This window comes from Zootoca vivipara, chromosome 6 (genome assembly GCF_963506605.1).
Source record: "Zootoca vivipara chromosome 6, rZooViv1.1, whole genome shotgun sequence".
NCBI lineage: Eukaryota > Metazoa > Chordata > Lepidosauria > Squamata > Lacertidae > Zootoca > Zootoca vivipara.
Window position 1 is genome coordinate 42,958,276 of NC_083281.1, and position 14,751 is coordinate 42,973,026.

The following is a 14,751-nucleotide window of genomic DNA, read 5'->3' on the forward strand; positions in this document are numbered from 1 at the left end:
CTGGAGACCCTGGCCTTGGAGATGCTGTGTGCTTGAAATCCCAACACAGTTGATGTGGATACAAAAAACAGATGTCACATTCCTAACTTTCAACAGATGGGAACAGGGAAGACCCTGAGCTGGCACAGGCTCTCTTTGGGGCATCGGGACCCAGAAGCCTCGCCTTTCCCCCCACTCCCTAGATGCAGGATGGCTTCCTTCCCCCAACACCCTTTCTCATCCCCTCATCCACTGCATTCCAGGCAACTTCCTGCCCGCGCCCCCCCCCCCCCACAGTAAAACATCTGGCTCCAATTAGAGCAGCAGTAGGAGGAGAGAACAGGCTATTTTTATCAAGCCAAACCAGGGAGGAGTGGTATAAAGAGCAAAAGGAGCAGGGAGGAAGGGGTATGTGCCTTGAGCCCTTTTTGTCCAAGGACCAATGACCCCAAAAGCCCTACCAGATGCTGTCGGGGGTGGGGTTTGTTTTCTTGGATGGAAGAATTGGTTGCTTTCCCTAATTGCAAAATAAACTCTTTAAGCATCTGATTTTCAGCTGTGCTTGTCCCTGCTCCGCACTGCCCATTCCCAGCCCAGACATATTTACTCTGCTCTCACTCTCCACCCCTCCCACATCACCAGTGCTGTGTCTCTGGGGGAAAGCATGCAGCTACTGGACAGAGGCTGTGACCCTGGGAAGCCAACCCCAAACTGACCCCCCCCCCCGCCCTTCCCACCAGCCTGTTACTGCTTTCCAAGATTCAGTCAAGGGACAGGCAGGGGTGGGGTGGGGAGGAGGTTTGTGGGAACCAAGCAGACGGCTCACAAAAAAGGAGGGTCAGTAAGAGCCTTCAAGTAGCATGGGTACAAAAAGCTTTTCTTCCAACAATACAGGGAAGGTCTGGTGCAGAGGAGAACCAGCCTTTTTCAGGAAAAGACTAGACATACTTCATGTTGGTGGATCTGTGTGTGTGTGGATGGGGACAGAGAGAAAGTTAAAGGAAGTTATACTACCAAAATATGCTTGGAACATGGCCAAGAGTCTCTCAGACTCCTCCGCCCTCTCAAACCTCCCATCTGGCTCTTTCCTGTACATTAGGGGGCTTAGAGGGAGAGGCATTGGCAAAGCATCTCGACCAAAGGAGGTTCCACCAAGGGCAGAGGAAAGCTAGCCTTCCTGACTGCTTCCCCCATTTTCCTTGTTACCCAGATAAAATTAGGCAGAGGACCAGAGGTGAGACCAAGACCACAAGGCACGTTGTGGAAAACTGGAATGAAGTTTATGAAAGATAAGGCACATTTTTACACAAAAGTTTACCGGCCTGTTATAAACCAAGGTTGTCCTGTATGCAACATGGGTCTGTGCAAAGTTGAAAGAGTCCCCCTCTGGGGTACATGGGCACCAGGCACAAAGCCCCACAGGACCAGTGGGAGGGTTGCTAACCTCCCCCCTTTTTCCATCTGGGGAAAGAGCCATAAAGGCCACTGGACAAGGCTGCTGCTTGATAATACTTGGCCAAATCACACCCTGTTTGTGGGATGAGAGGAGTCAGGCAGCAAAGGAAGGGCTGGGGTCATCCCCAAGCTGCCTCCTTGCAGGATGCGCCCCAGTTGTGCATCAACCTGGCAGAAGGTGGGATGAGATGAAGTGCTGCACCCTGAGAATTCACTGGGAGTTTCCTGGTAGTGTGGAAAAATACCGTAGATGGCACTTACCTGTTCCCTATGCAACTCCTTGAAATAATAAGCACCATTTGGGAGGGGTAGGAGAAAAACAGGCTTCCAACACAGCCAGGAAAAAAGGGAGATACAGAACTTTGTCACGGTTGATCTGCCTCCCTTGGTATGTGGTTGTGTGTAAGCACAGGTGGGTTTAAGGTCCTTGCAGTCTATTGCCTCCAACCCATCCCTTTAGAGGTACCTGGACAGGTGCAACAAGACCTGCCGCCACAATCCTCCCCAAGAGCACCATATTCATTTTTTTGCCTACTAAATCAGTTAAGCACAATGCAAGCCAGAGTCCTGCATGCAAGTCTGCTTCTGTTCAGGCTGGTGAACTGCAACCCCCGTACCTTTCTGTTACTGCAGTGGGCACTGCTACACCACTTTCCATGTTCCCTACACATGTCCATTGTGAAAATCAGGAATAGTCCTCCCACGTAAACAGAGGAACTGGCATTAGTTCTGTGTGCTGCTCCTTTACTTTGCCTGCACTGCCTTCCCTCTCTAGTTCCCAGGAGGAAAAGGAGCAGAGTCCTTGAATTTGCTGTCCAACTAACTAAGTCATCTTGGTCCTTCTTGCCATTTTATCACTGTCACTTGATCCTCTCTCACCCCTGTGCAAAACCGCTGCCTCTTATCTGGCATAAGGGCAGGTCTCGCAACGTTTGAGATACTGGCTGGGTGAAGTGATTAACCATAAATCCCTTGGGGTGAGACAAGGGGGTTTAAGAGTCCAGTAGCAGTCCACCCTGCCCGGGTGAGGAATGTGACTATGGCCAACCATGGGTCAATAGTAGTGGACTCTGCCAATGGTGCCAGTGCCTGTGCCCAGTATGTCAGGCTGCCCGTTGCGCCAGATCTCGCGGAGGATGCGTTCCCGCTCCTCCAGCCGCTGGGCACGCTCCAGCTCTTCTGCCGAGGCAAAGACGTTGACAGTGAGGGTCCCATCAGGGGTGGAGTGGGCCTCCAGCGGCAGCTCCGTCATAGCCAAGGGGGGCTCAGAAGCCGCTTGGTCAATGGTGTCTTCCTCCTCATCGTCATCGTCCTCCTCCTCATCGTCCTCATCTTCACTGAAGTCGCGTAGGCTTTTTCGGGGCTTGCGGGGGATGGCCTGAGGCTGCCATGAGATATGGATGACCAGCAGGCAGAGGGTCAAGACAAGGCCAAAGCAGACCCCCAGCACAAAATAAAGGCCAAAGCTCTCAGGGTGATCTAGATGAGAGAGACATGGAGGAGAGGGTCAGAAATAGGCTAGGAAGATCACCGAGGAGACCGGCTTTAGAGATTCAAATGGTAGTGAAGGGGACAGAAATGGTTAAGAGCTGGGGCTCCCACAGATGCTGTAGACATTAGGCGGTAAGAAACTGAGTTGATTTGCCATTTCTTTGTGGATGCTGGAATTTTAGTAGCCCAAAACTGAAGACACCAGAGATTTAAACTATTGGGCAGCTGGCGGTGAAGGGCTGTTCAGTACTAAATGCTTAAAACATAGATAAATACTTTGGTGTAGGGAAAGTAGAATGACGTATATAGAAAATATAGGGATATAGTTTCTTCTGTGTGAAATAAAGAAATAGCCTTTGAATAGCTGGGATGTAGGGACCCAGATGGCGCTTTGGTTAAACCACTGAGCCTAGGGCTTGCTGATCAGAAGGTCGGCGGTTCAAATCCCTGTGACGGGGTGAGCTCCCGTTGCTTGGTCCCAGCTCCTGTCAACCTAGCAGTTTGAAAGCACGTCAAAATGCAAGTAGATAAATAGGAACCGCTACAGCGGGAAGGTAAACGGCGTTTCCATGTGCTGCTCTGGTTTGCCAGAAGCGGCTTTGTCATGCTGGCCACATGACCTGGAAGCTATACGCCGGCTCCCTCGGCCAATAATGCAAGATGAGCGCGCAACCCCAGAGTCGGTCACGACTGGACCTAATGGTCAGGGGTACCTTTACCTTTACCTAGCTGGGATGTAATAAGGGAATACGGAAGTGGGTACAGGAAGAAGGCAAATAATTTGACATGGTAGTCTTTCTCTGAGGTTTCTTAAATTGTTATCAATTATTTATTTCACATTGTAAATGCTCACTTTCAGGCATTTGTGAATTGCACATCAAGGGATGGAAAGCCTTCATCCTCAATGACACAGCGGTATACAAATTAGTTTATAAATGAATGAATGGAAGAGCACGGTGTTGAATGCCTCCCACTGTTTTCCATTATGAAGTCAAGGAGGTATCCTAAATCACACTGCACTGTATGGAGCACTATAACTTTTATGATGCAGTTGATCAAGAGGGTTCCTGAACTTGAAATGCAGTGGACTATATTGGCTTCTGAGAGAAGAAATCCAAAGGCTGGTGGCTAAATTGGCCAGTCAGTTCATAAATGCAGGTAAACCAGACTCCCTTCTGGGGATGAGAAAGAAGGAGGCTGGTCTGCCATTTTGAAACAGGAGGAAGAAGATCCTCCATCCACATCCCAAGATAGTGTGCTGAGGACGGATAGTGGGAACAAGATGCCACCTTCAAGATGCCACCTCTGGCCAAGTGCCAGAGACTGCCATTGCTCACATACAGTATATGTCCGCCCCTGCCCCCATTTCCTGACCTACCTCGGATGTGTGCATAGGCTGCCATGCTGTTGCTCAGCAGCTCCATCTCCCGCTTGTGGGTCTCCATGGTGGCTCCTCAGTGGCACCTGGGAGGACAGGGAGGAGGGGTCATTATTAGCATATTACTCCTGCCCAATTCCTAGAATTAGGAGATATGGTTCTTCTAACAATTTGTTCAGACAGGAGGCAGCTCAACTGGAAAGAGGACTAAATGACAGAGGGTGTCCATGAAGAATTGCAGAGAACATCAGGCTAAGGCCCTTCAGAAAGAACACAGAGGACCTTCTATCAATATCCCTGCTGAGGAGCAAGGACAGAATTGTTTGTGGTCTGAGATAGGACAGTGTCACCAATGGTCTTCAGAATCGTATTCAGAAACATTGGCATCTCAAGATGATGTTCTAGGTTTAGAGAGCAAACTTTTAATCACAAAAGAACAAGGAACTTAGACTGGTTGGTCCACAGCGACTCTAGTGTAAAATCCACAACAGTCCATTATCTTGGGAATATCTAAGCCAGGCATCCCCAAACTGCGGCCCTCCAGATGTTTTGGCCTACAACTCCCATGATCCCTAGCTAACAGGACCAGTGGTCAGGGAAGATGGGAATTGTAGTCCACAACATCTGGAGGGCTGAAGTTTGGGGGTGCCTGATCTAAGCCCTCTGGCTACCATCCCTGTAGACAGTGCATTCACTGTAATCATACAAGTAAATTTTACACGTTCACAAATTCAACAGTTTATACCAGCCAACATTTCTCCATGTGCAGTAGCATTTATGTAGTATATGCCATTTGGTGTTCATGCAGGAAACTATATGTGGGTCAAACACAAAGACCACTACAGATGAGCACCTCAGTAGCATGTGGGATAAAAACAAGGTACACCGCCCCCATTGTGAATCATTTCTTAGAACCAGGTCACATAAAGCTGAATGCACACAAGTTAAATGCATGTGGGTTGCAGTTCTACTGTATCTCTAAGATGCCTCCAACAAAGGAATTTCTCTAAAATGGGTCAGGCTTTGATCGTGGCACTCCTGAGAACTCCTCTCTCTTGGTTTTGCTCACACTATTGGGTGCACAGCCCCAGAACACTTAAGCTTAAAAGGCAAACAGCCAAATAAAAGAAACCTTGGGGGCTTGACTGTGCCAAACAACTGCCCCCCCTGTTAATTAGCAAAACAGCTGCCTTGCTTCCCTCAGGCCCCCAGGCCTGTCATGGGGTTGCTGGACAGGACAGCCTCTCAGGCTACAAAGTCCTGTGACAGTCATCCCTCCCAGGGGGCCTCTTCCGACATGCGTCACACACCACACCCCGGGCAAGCTTGGATGGAGGCATATGTCAGTGACACTGCAAGCTGAAAAGAGGGGCGCCAAAGGATACAAAGAATTTCCTGTGGCATTTAATCCTCTCAATGACCCAGGCCTTTTGAGTTTCATGCCTGAACAGGGTTTGAACCCAAGTTTCTCCAAACCCAATGCATTATTCACACTACCTTGTCATGCACAGAGGCCCAGTGTTTAATTTTCGCTTGTGCATGACCCTGGGAACTGAGTCCCAGCAAATGTTTCCTGTCTTCCCCATCCCTTAAGCCCCCCAGCCCACCCCCAGGGCACTTCCTGCCACTGTCACAGGAAAAGATGCATCCTCAGTGGTGGGAAGATGGCTTGTTGTTTGGAGACCGGATGTTGCCTTTTCCTCTGCCCCCCTGCACTCAGGAGTCTTCCAGGTCAAGGCTATTTCTGGCAGGTTGAAAGGATGTTGCAGAGGGTCCAGAAGACACACTCCAGGGTGGAAGGAACAAGGGCCAGGGAAGAAGCTGATAGTCATAGAATTGTAGGTGCTGGAAGGAACCCAGAGTATAATCAGTCCAAACCCTTGCAATGCAGGAATATGTGGCTGTCCCATAGGGGGATCAAAGCTGCAACCAGAGCAAAAAAAGTATTGGGAACAGAAGGACAGATTGGGTCTGAGACTCTCAGGTTCAAACTAGTTCTGAGTCAAAAGCTTTGAAGATTCTTAAGCCGCACGTGGACAGGAATTTTCACCGATATTACTACCCACAGCACTAACTCCTTAAACAGGGCCTTGGGCAAATAATTATTCCTGGCTCCACTTCTTCTGCTGAATAATAGGTAGAAAGCCTGCCCCCTACTCCCCCTCCATTCAGGACAACATGCTGGATTGGATGCCCCCCAGGCAGATGCCAGCCTCATCTGCAAACAGAACTCTCCCCCCTCACCCCACAAGATTTTCATGAGTCCAGGATTTCCTAAAGCTCTGAGCAACCCTTTGATGAGAGCCAGGCAGCTGGGCTGGGCAGCAGGCCAGAGAAGAAAGAGGGGGTTGTTTTTTTGGGGGGAAAATACCTCCTCCTCTGAGCATGCTAAGGATAAACCATGCAAAGTTATGGGCCCCAAACATAACAACGTAAGACCAGCCTGCTGGATCAGGCCCATGGCCCATCCAGCCCAGCATTCTGTTCTCACAGTGGCCAATCGGATGCCCTAAAGGGGAAACAGCAACCATATTTTTAGAAGACATCTGAAGGCAGACCTGTTTAGGGAGGCTTTTAATGTTTAATAGATTATTTTATTTTTCTGTTGGAAGCCGCCCAGAGTGGCTGGGGAAACCCAGCCAGATGGGCGTGGTATAAATAATAAATTATTCTCATTATTATAAAAAGCAACCAGGATTTTTCCTGTGGTTTCCAGCAACTGGTATTCAGAAGCATTCTGCCTCTGACTGGTCATGGCTAGTAGCTATCATGGTTGTTAGTCATCCATAGCCCTCTCCTCCATGAATTTGTCTAAACCGCGTTTAGAGGCATCTAGCTTGGTGGCTTGCTGATCTGGGGTGTGAGTTTGGTCACTTCTGCTGTGAAGGAGAGCACCTCCTTCCTGTTACCTCCCACTGTTCATCTCTACAAGGAATGCAGAGAAGGTCCTGCGTCAGGGGGTCTGTTCAGCTCCTACCAGACTGGCTAAGCAGTATTTCCACATAAGTCGTGGATAACAACAAAGTTGTAAGGGAGGGAACCAGGGGGTGTTGCTGCTAACTTCCACCAAAGGTGAGAACTGCCGGTTCTCATTTGTCTGTGATGTTGAAAAATACGCACACGCCCGTCGACCAACCCCATGGCAGTACAGCAGGGAAGGAATGGGAAAGGGAGTCTAAAAACCACTTGCAAAAATATTTGTAAAACTCGGAAATGAAAATGAGACATTTGGGCACAGAGCATGAAACCCTTAAAAAAACCCCAAAAAATGCAGAAAAACAGACTTGTGCTATCGATAACTAACTGGAGTGCAACACACACACATATTGGGGCGTGGGTAGGAAAGGGGTTCCCCCCCATGGCCTGTTTTTCTTCTGTTTTAGCTAATAAGCATAGAGGTGAATGTTACGGAAAAAATCTAATGCTTCCATAATCTGATCAAAATAATTTGAGATAACGGAATAATTTTTAAAATAGAGATTTCTGTTATAAAACCAATCTCACCAACAAAGCCCAGCTTTGTCCTATTTTTTCAAATATCAAGCAGGGGAGAATAAAGAAAAAAGAAAGGAAAAGATTGTAGAGGAAGCTTTTGTCAGTAGGGAAAGCAATTTAGAAGGTGCCTCAGATTCTCTCCCATCCCCACTGGTACTTTCTGGGGAACTATCCTAGATGGTTCCCCCCCCTTTTCTTTGGAGGGTGGGTGAATTTCAAAGAAGGACCAGGCAGTTCCTCCTCCAGTTGAGCCTGAAATTAAAATGGAAACTGGCTTGGCTTGGCTGGAGTCTCTCCTGTACTGACCAAATTGCCCAATGATGCCTGGCCTGTTGCAGCAGGAAGCCAAGAGTGCAGGAATGCGGGGGGGGGGGAGGGGGGAACCAGCATAAGCCAGACACAGACGCAGCTTTAGGCACAGTCCTGGTGCTCAATGTTCTTTTAAGTGCATCTCCGGGAATGTGGTAGCTAATAACAAAGGCAAGAATAACCAAAAGCATGCACAGAGTGCATCCTTCACGTTGAGGAAACATTGCCTGTTATTTGGGGGAGGGGTGGGGGAGAGCAAATCTAGAAAGTTAATTTTTCAATTTCAAACCTTGGGCTGTTTATGGGTTCTACATAACATCAATTTTTTAAAAATGGAAGAGTTGGGGGGGGGAGACTTTGTGAATATGTTACGGTGAACTGCAGCTTTGGCTGAAGACATAATGTTAGTAGGAACTGGGAAAGGCTCCATGAAATGGGATTTTCCACAGAGCTTTAAAGATGTAGAAACTGATCTCCCCAAGAACAACAGGATATTAAGATGTTACTGGGGGACTTGACTGGAGGTACAAGTCATTGGCAAGACTCAGCCTAGAATTTAATAATGAATTATTGTCTCTAAGCATGGACAGAGTGCTCTTGCAACCACAGCAATTCCCCTCCTCCAATTTGGGATAAGAGAGATGATACCGTAGCTAGCCAGGTCTGCTTTGTGAAATTAAGAGTAGTTACCCCATCCATTGGTGAAAGTGAGCCATGCAGGTTCAGGAGCTACACCTGAGTAGGTTATTCATGCCGCTACAGTAAAGGATGCGAGGAAGATTCAGTGGAGGCCAGAGATGGAGCCAACAGGGCTGTCCCTAGAGGTGGCCTCTCCTTCACTGGAAGTTTTAAAGCAGAGGTTGGATGGCCATCTGCCAGAGATTCTTTAGCTGTGATTCCCGCATTGCAAGGGGTTGGACTAGATGACTCTTAGAGTCTCTTCCAAATCTAGAATTCTTTGATTCTAGGAACAAGCACGGCTTCTTCTAAAGGAACAGTTGCCAGAGTAGAATCGGACTGGAATCCCAAGGCTTGTTCACTCACTATTTCCACTGAGAAGCTCCTTCCACAAAGCTCCTTCTATCAGCCCATCCTTCCCAAATGGCACAGGGACAGGATCCCCACTCAGGCATCACCCAAAAAGGATGAGATGCAACACCAAAAGAGGGGCAAAGAGGATGCAATTGCACAAAATTTGCATGCACTAATTCATGAAAGCTTGCAAGTATTTACTGTGCCTTAGATGGAAATACAGTACATCTCACCCTGGCAGGGAAGTTTGTGGGTCGGGCAACCTGTGCCCCTGTGCTTGGTCTGCTATCCAAGTGCATAGATGTGGATGGGCAACTTCCATCTCTCCTTTCTGAAAAGTTTGCTAACTTCAGAGCAGATTTGAATGGGACCGTTACAAAGGGGCTCATGCAATTAGCAGCTTCTGGGCAGCCACAGAATCCAGCTATGAGACCAACATTGAGAAAGGGTGCCAGGCTTACCGAGCGCAGGGTCCGTCCAATTTCAAGGCTGCTGCTCTGCCTCCATTGCAGTCCCTGTCAGAAGAAAGGAGCCTCTGAGGAGGAGGGGAGAAAGGGAGCCCCCCTGCTTGAGCGGGATCTTACAGAGCAGCAGCAGGCTAGCCTCTGGACCGAGCAGCTAATGGAAACTGCCGCTCACTTCCGTGCAGCTGGAAGCACACAAATGTCAGGACCGGCCTGGCTCCCTTTGGACAGTGAACCCGCCCCCTCCCCTGGAGCAGGAAGCCTGGGCTGGACACACGGACGGACACACACACACACCCAGGGACACACAGAGGGAGGAGAAGAGAAGGCCTCCTGTTTCTCTGCGTTCCGGGGAGGAGCAGCCCCCGGGGCAGCAGAGGGCCAGGCAGCAAGGAGGAGAGGCTTGCAAGGGCCAATGGACTGCAAAATCCTTTGCGAAAGGAGCTGTCCCTGTGCCCGCCCGCCTGCCGTGGTGGTCAAAGGGGCCCAGAGTCCACGGGAGGAAGTCAGGATCAAAAGAGGTCCACACAAAGGACCCTCTCTCTCCGCACCAGGGAGGCCTCCAAGGTTCGGCTTGGGTTGGCATCAAGACCCGCAGGGTGTGTTTGCACAGCCAGGGCAAGAGAAACACCCTCATGCTAACAGAGGCAGAAAACGGCTCCTTTGGGCCTCTCGGGTTTGGTCCTGGGCTTCATCAGCAGAGCTCTGTTTTAAAAAGGAGGGGTGCTGGATGGGGCCCCCAAGGCTGCCTCCTTCTGGATGGGAAACTAGTCAGTAAGCTTAACTATACCGGAGCAGCAATTTCTTAGTCTGAGAGGGTAAAGTCTCTCTCTGCACACGGCTCAGAGAAACTCTGCTCCTGTTTCTCCAAGCTAAGCGGTTCTCGGATTAAGCTCCCAAAACGGCACCCTGGCAGCATGCCTCCAATGGGAGGGGTGCTCATTAGATGTGGCATGTTAAGTTTAACTCAGCCCCACAGGAGAGAAAACAAGCACTGCGTCCAAGGCACTGTCCCAGGAGGCCACGCTGGTTGGCACACCCCGCAAGGGAGGTTTTTTTGGTGCACGTCAAAATAGCCTCTTGTGCCGTTGCCAAGACTTCTCCCCCAAAATGTCAAAACTGTGCACTGGCCACAAATGCAGCATCCAATTCCAGCAGGTTTTGCAAACCCTGTTATCAAAAAGACAAATGCCAGGTGCCCTGTCTTAGGGAGAAGTTCTGCATTCAGACAACCAATCTTTCAATGCAGGAACCCTTCCAAGAATGTGGGTGGCTGCCCACCCCCACCTCCCCAAATATATTAGAAATACTGGTCAGCCTGATAAGGAAAAGGATCCGGCCATCTGCTCCAGAAATATATAGTGACTGCTCCCCTCCGCCTTTGGTTCAAATTTGGCACACGTTTTCCTGGCACACCAAAGTGCTCTCATACCTCTGGGCACTCCAGCCTTTAAGGCCCCCAGCCTTTTAGTCACTAACCTCAATACCCCAGCAGTGGCAACGGGGCAGGGAAGGATCAGACCTCCTTTAGCATCCTCTCTCTTTCTCTACTTCACAACACTGAGCTCAAAAGCAGCTGTCCTGCCTCCTTGGCTGCAGCAAGTTTGGTGGCTGGAGTTTTCCTGGGACTGAGAGCAATGAGTTTAGCCCAAGTGGGGCAGCGGACACAGGGGCAGCCAGATCCTGTTTTTCCCAGAAATATCCGGATGGATGGAGGATGAAGAGAAAAATCCAAAAAATGTGACACATCAGCAGAGATGAGTCAAGCCAGGCCAGCAATAGAAAACACAGACCCCCTTCGGTTGGGGTGTGTGTGTGTGCTTCTGGCAACAAGCAGGAGGAGGGATGCCAAGTATTCAGCCACAGGAAATGAGGGGTGCTGAGGCCCCTCTCTTGTTTGTGGTGGCGGCGGAGGGGGGGCAGTCACTGCCTCAAGTAGTGGAGCTGTCCCCCCAGCCAATTCAGTGGCTTCTCCCAATCTGTACTGATATGTCTGGCTGTATCTGTCCGACAAAGGATTGGTTGGCTAGTTGTGTGTGAGAGAGGGGGGGGAGGAGGGAAGTCAATGAAGTGGCTAGGCTTGAGTGAGAGTTGACACTTCACTACCACAAAGAGGGGTGATGAGGTTGAAGCTGCCAGCCTTGAGGGGACCCTGCCATAGACACATTATGAGTCCAGACTAAGGCCACTAAAAGAATGTGAACTGACCCTAGACTGACCCTTGCAACCTCTTCCACAATCTTCCCCTCCTCCCCTCAATGCAGCAGCTCAGGTCCTATAAGCTCCCACCATCCAGCTCCCAGCCCCCCCCCATTCCCTGGTCTCCACACAGCTCAAACATCTGGTTAATGATTAAAGCAAAGTCAAGAGGCTTGAAGTGCAGGGAGAGAGCAGTGGAGGGGGTGACTCAGGGCGCCAACTTTTCTGCTGCAAAGTGTAACTGTGCTTTTGTAACAGCAGATTTCAGCAGGTGAAAGGACAAATGGCCTCAGTGCTGTTGGAGGCACAAGAGCAAGCAAGTCCTGCATCTTCGTAGTCGGCTGGAAGGCTGGAGAGCTGGAGGAGGAAGCAGTTGCAGGTGGAAAGAGAAACAGAGTCCCAAGACAAAGGGTGTGTGCTTGCAATAAGGCCACCGGCTGACGGTCATCCTGGGGTGCCCTTGGCTTATTCTTCGTCTCTGCAGTATCCTCAATTGGCTCCTTAGGTTGGGGCCGAGTCCCGACTGCTTAGGGGAGTCTGCAGCACTCTATATATGCATTATTGCAACTGCTGAAGAGCACCCAACTGGGGCAGCTAAGTCCATTTGGCCCCAGCCAGAGCCATGAACAAGAATGTCGCCCAGACTTTTCAGCAGCAATTCCTGGGCCTGCTGGGAATGTGGCAACAGGGCTGGGCATTGCCATCATGCTCCAGTCCTCATTGCTGAGCCATGTGCTGCCAAGATGGCAGGAGAAAGCTTTCATGGCCCAAACCCAGGAAGAAACACTGAGCTTTGAAGAAGCCTAGCGCCCTGTGGACTTTATCTCATCTCTTTGACCCTAGCAAGCTTTAAAAGCAGAGCAAGATGGAAGAAGGGGGCGGATTTGGACCTGGAGCCCCTTCTCAAGGCCTTCATCGGAGGCAGCTTCAGGTTTACCTTGGGCAAAAATGTCCTCTGATGGGCTTAGCTGACTGCTGGGCAGTGAAATCTATGTACTTTTTAAATTTCACACAGTACCCCAAAGCAACACTAGGCCAGGGGCATTGTTGGGAAATTTAAAAGCTGGATAGACCCCATTGCCATGCTCAGAGTGCTCCCCCACCCCATCAAAATTATAGGAGGTCCAGGGCAGGCATCAGCTGTGGACCATGCCATGGTACTGCAATTCTGGAAGCTGCCCAAGGATGCTAGATGCTGACACAGAGTCTAGCATTCATTACTGGGACACATGGTCAGCAGCCCCACTGTGGAGTCAGCAGTGAGATGGGGTGTAAACAAAGGCTAGCGAAATTCTAGGTTGCATCAGCACGATAGCATCAGATTCTAGATCACAAGGAATGATGCTGTTCCATTCTGCTGTGACCAGGCAGCAGAATATGGAGAAGTGTAAACTTCTGGGCACTGGAGCTTAAAAAGGATATTGACACATTGGAATGTGTCCAGATGTTGGGGTTGGGGTGGGCAAGCAAGCAAACTAACACGGGGAGGGGCAAGAGGACCCCTTTCCTCCTAGGTCTTCAGGTTGAAGCAGCTGAGTATATTTAGCCTGAACAAGATACAATGATGACTACTTTCAAATATCTGAAGGGCTGTCACAGAGATGGGGCAAATTTGTAGGACACCTGAAACAACAGATTCAAATCACATGAAATAGGATTTTGCCTTATTAGAAAGAACTTCTTGAAGGCATGAGTTATTTAGAAGGTAGTGGACTCTCCTTTCTTAGAGGTTTTAAAGCAGACCTTGGATGGGATGCTGAAGCAATGGGCATCTTTGCGCTGAGCAGGGGTTTCAAGTAGACGAACTTCAAAGTCTCTTCCAACTCTCTGGTTCTGTGAAATAGCTATGGCGTCATTGAACACATGCAGAGGGACATTGCTGAGTAACTACAGCCAACTGCTACACATCTGAAAACAATGGCTCCCTAATTTCAAGGGTTAGAAGGGTTGCAGAAGTTAAGTAGGACCGGCACGGGAAGGAGGAAGGTGGCTAGCTTGTTCTCCAGCTGAATTCTAGCAAGTCTGTGCCCAAGACGCAAATTTGAGCACGCTTGCACTGAGCTATAAGGCCCAGATAGATTCCTCTCCCTACATACAAGCAAACACACGAACACACGAACACACGAACACAACAGAATCAGGGTGGCGGGAGATTTCTCCACTACCTTCCTTGTGAAACATGGTGGAGAACCTCAAGCTACCGTAAGTAGCTTCCAAGCCAGATGCAGAAGCAATTCCTCTTTCTCCAGTGAGCAAAGAGCTGGGTCGCCTAGATCTCTGGGTGGGAAGACACAGGGGATGGGGTGGGGTGGGGTGGGGTGGGGTAAGGCTCCTTGCCATGGCATACTCACCGGGCACACGGAGAAGAGGGACGCGGGAGCACCAGGGGTGCCAGGAGGGAAAAATGCATGGAGCCCCCCTGCCACGGAAGGACCCCCCTGCTCCGTCCTCTTGCTCGGGAATGAAAGAGTCAGAGAGGCAAAGATGGGATCTGTTTTCCATTAACGCTGCTGAGCAACAGGAAGTGGTTGAGAGGGGGCTGGCGGGTCAGAGCTCCCCCCCTTCCACCCACACAGAGAGAGAGAGAGCAGGGTTGGCTGGATTATTTCGATGGCTAACCTGCTTCAGGTAGAACAAGCACAGGGAGGCAGGTGCCGTCCCTTAAACAAAAATGGCACTGGAGTACACGAAATGATAATAATGCGTATTGAAACTCCATGTGGATGGGAGGGAAGGAGGATTAAATATTCCAGCTGGAATAGTTGGAATATTAATTTATTTAAATACATGCAGATTTGAGGAGCCTGTTGGCTTCACCTTAAGAAATAAAATAGGATGAGAGGCGGGAGAACAAGAGACACGATCCCTACCGGGACAGAACAGTCCTTCACGGGCACAAACTGCAGCTCCCTTTGGCTACAAGGATCCAGCTCTTGAAGGTGTAAATCC

The 14,751-nt window shown here is 49.7% G+C and overlaps 1 protein-coding gene across 6 annotated transcripts; it reads right to left on the minus strand.

Annotated features, from left to right (window-relative positions):
- Positions 1 to 768: 768 nt before the first annotated feature.
- Positions 769 to 14,333, minus strand: EVA1B (eva-1 homolog B). Of its 6 annotated transcripts, none has more exons than XM_035120153.2 (4): positions 14,154 to 14,333; positions 9,601 to 9,654; positions 4,304 to 4,389; positions 769 to 2,913 (listed from the first exon to the last, which is right to left on the minus strand). In XM_035120153.2, the coding sequence occupies exons 3-4, from the start codon at positions 4,368 to 4,370 to the stop codon at positions 2,489 to 2,491; spliced, it is 492 nt and encodes a 163-aa protein (XP_034976044.1). In that variant the 5' UTR covers positions 4,371 to 4,389; positions 9,601 to 9,654; positions 14,154 to 14,333; the 3' UTR covers positions 769 to 2,488. The 6 variants fall into 6 exon arrangements, with proteins under 6 accessions (XP_034976044.1, XP_034976043.1, XP_034976046.1 ...); XM_035120152.2 differs by lacking the exon at positions 14,154 to 14,333 and adding an exon at positions 11,083 to 14,126; XM_035120151.2 differs by having other exon boundaries at positions 1,186 to 2,913; positions 9,601 to 9,674.
- Between the last annotated feature and the right edge of the window lie 418 nt (positions 14,334 to 14,751).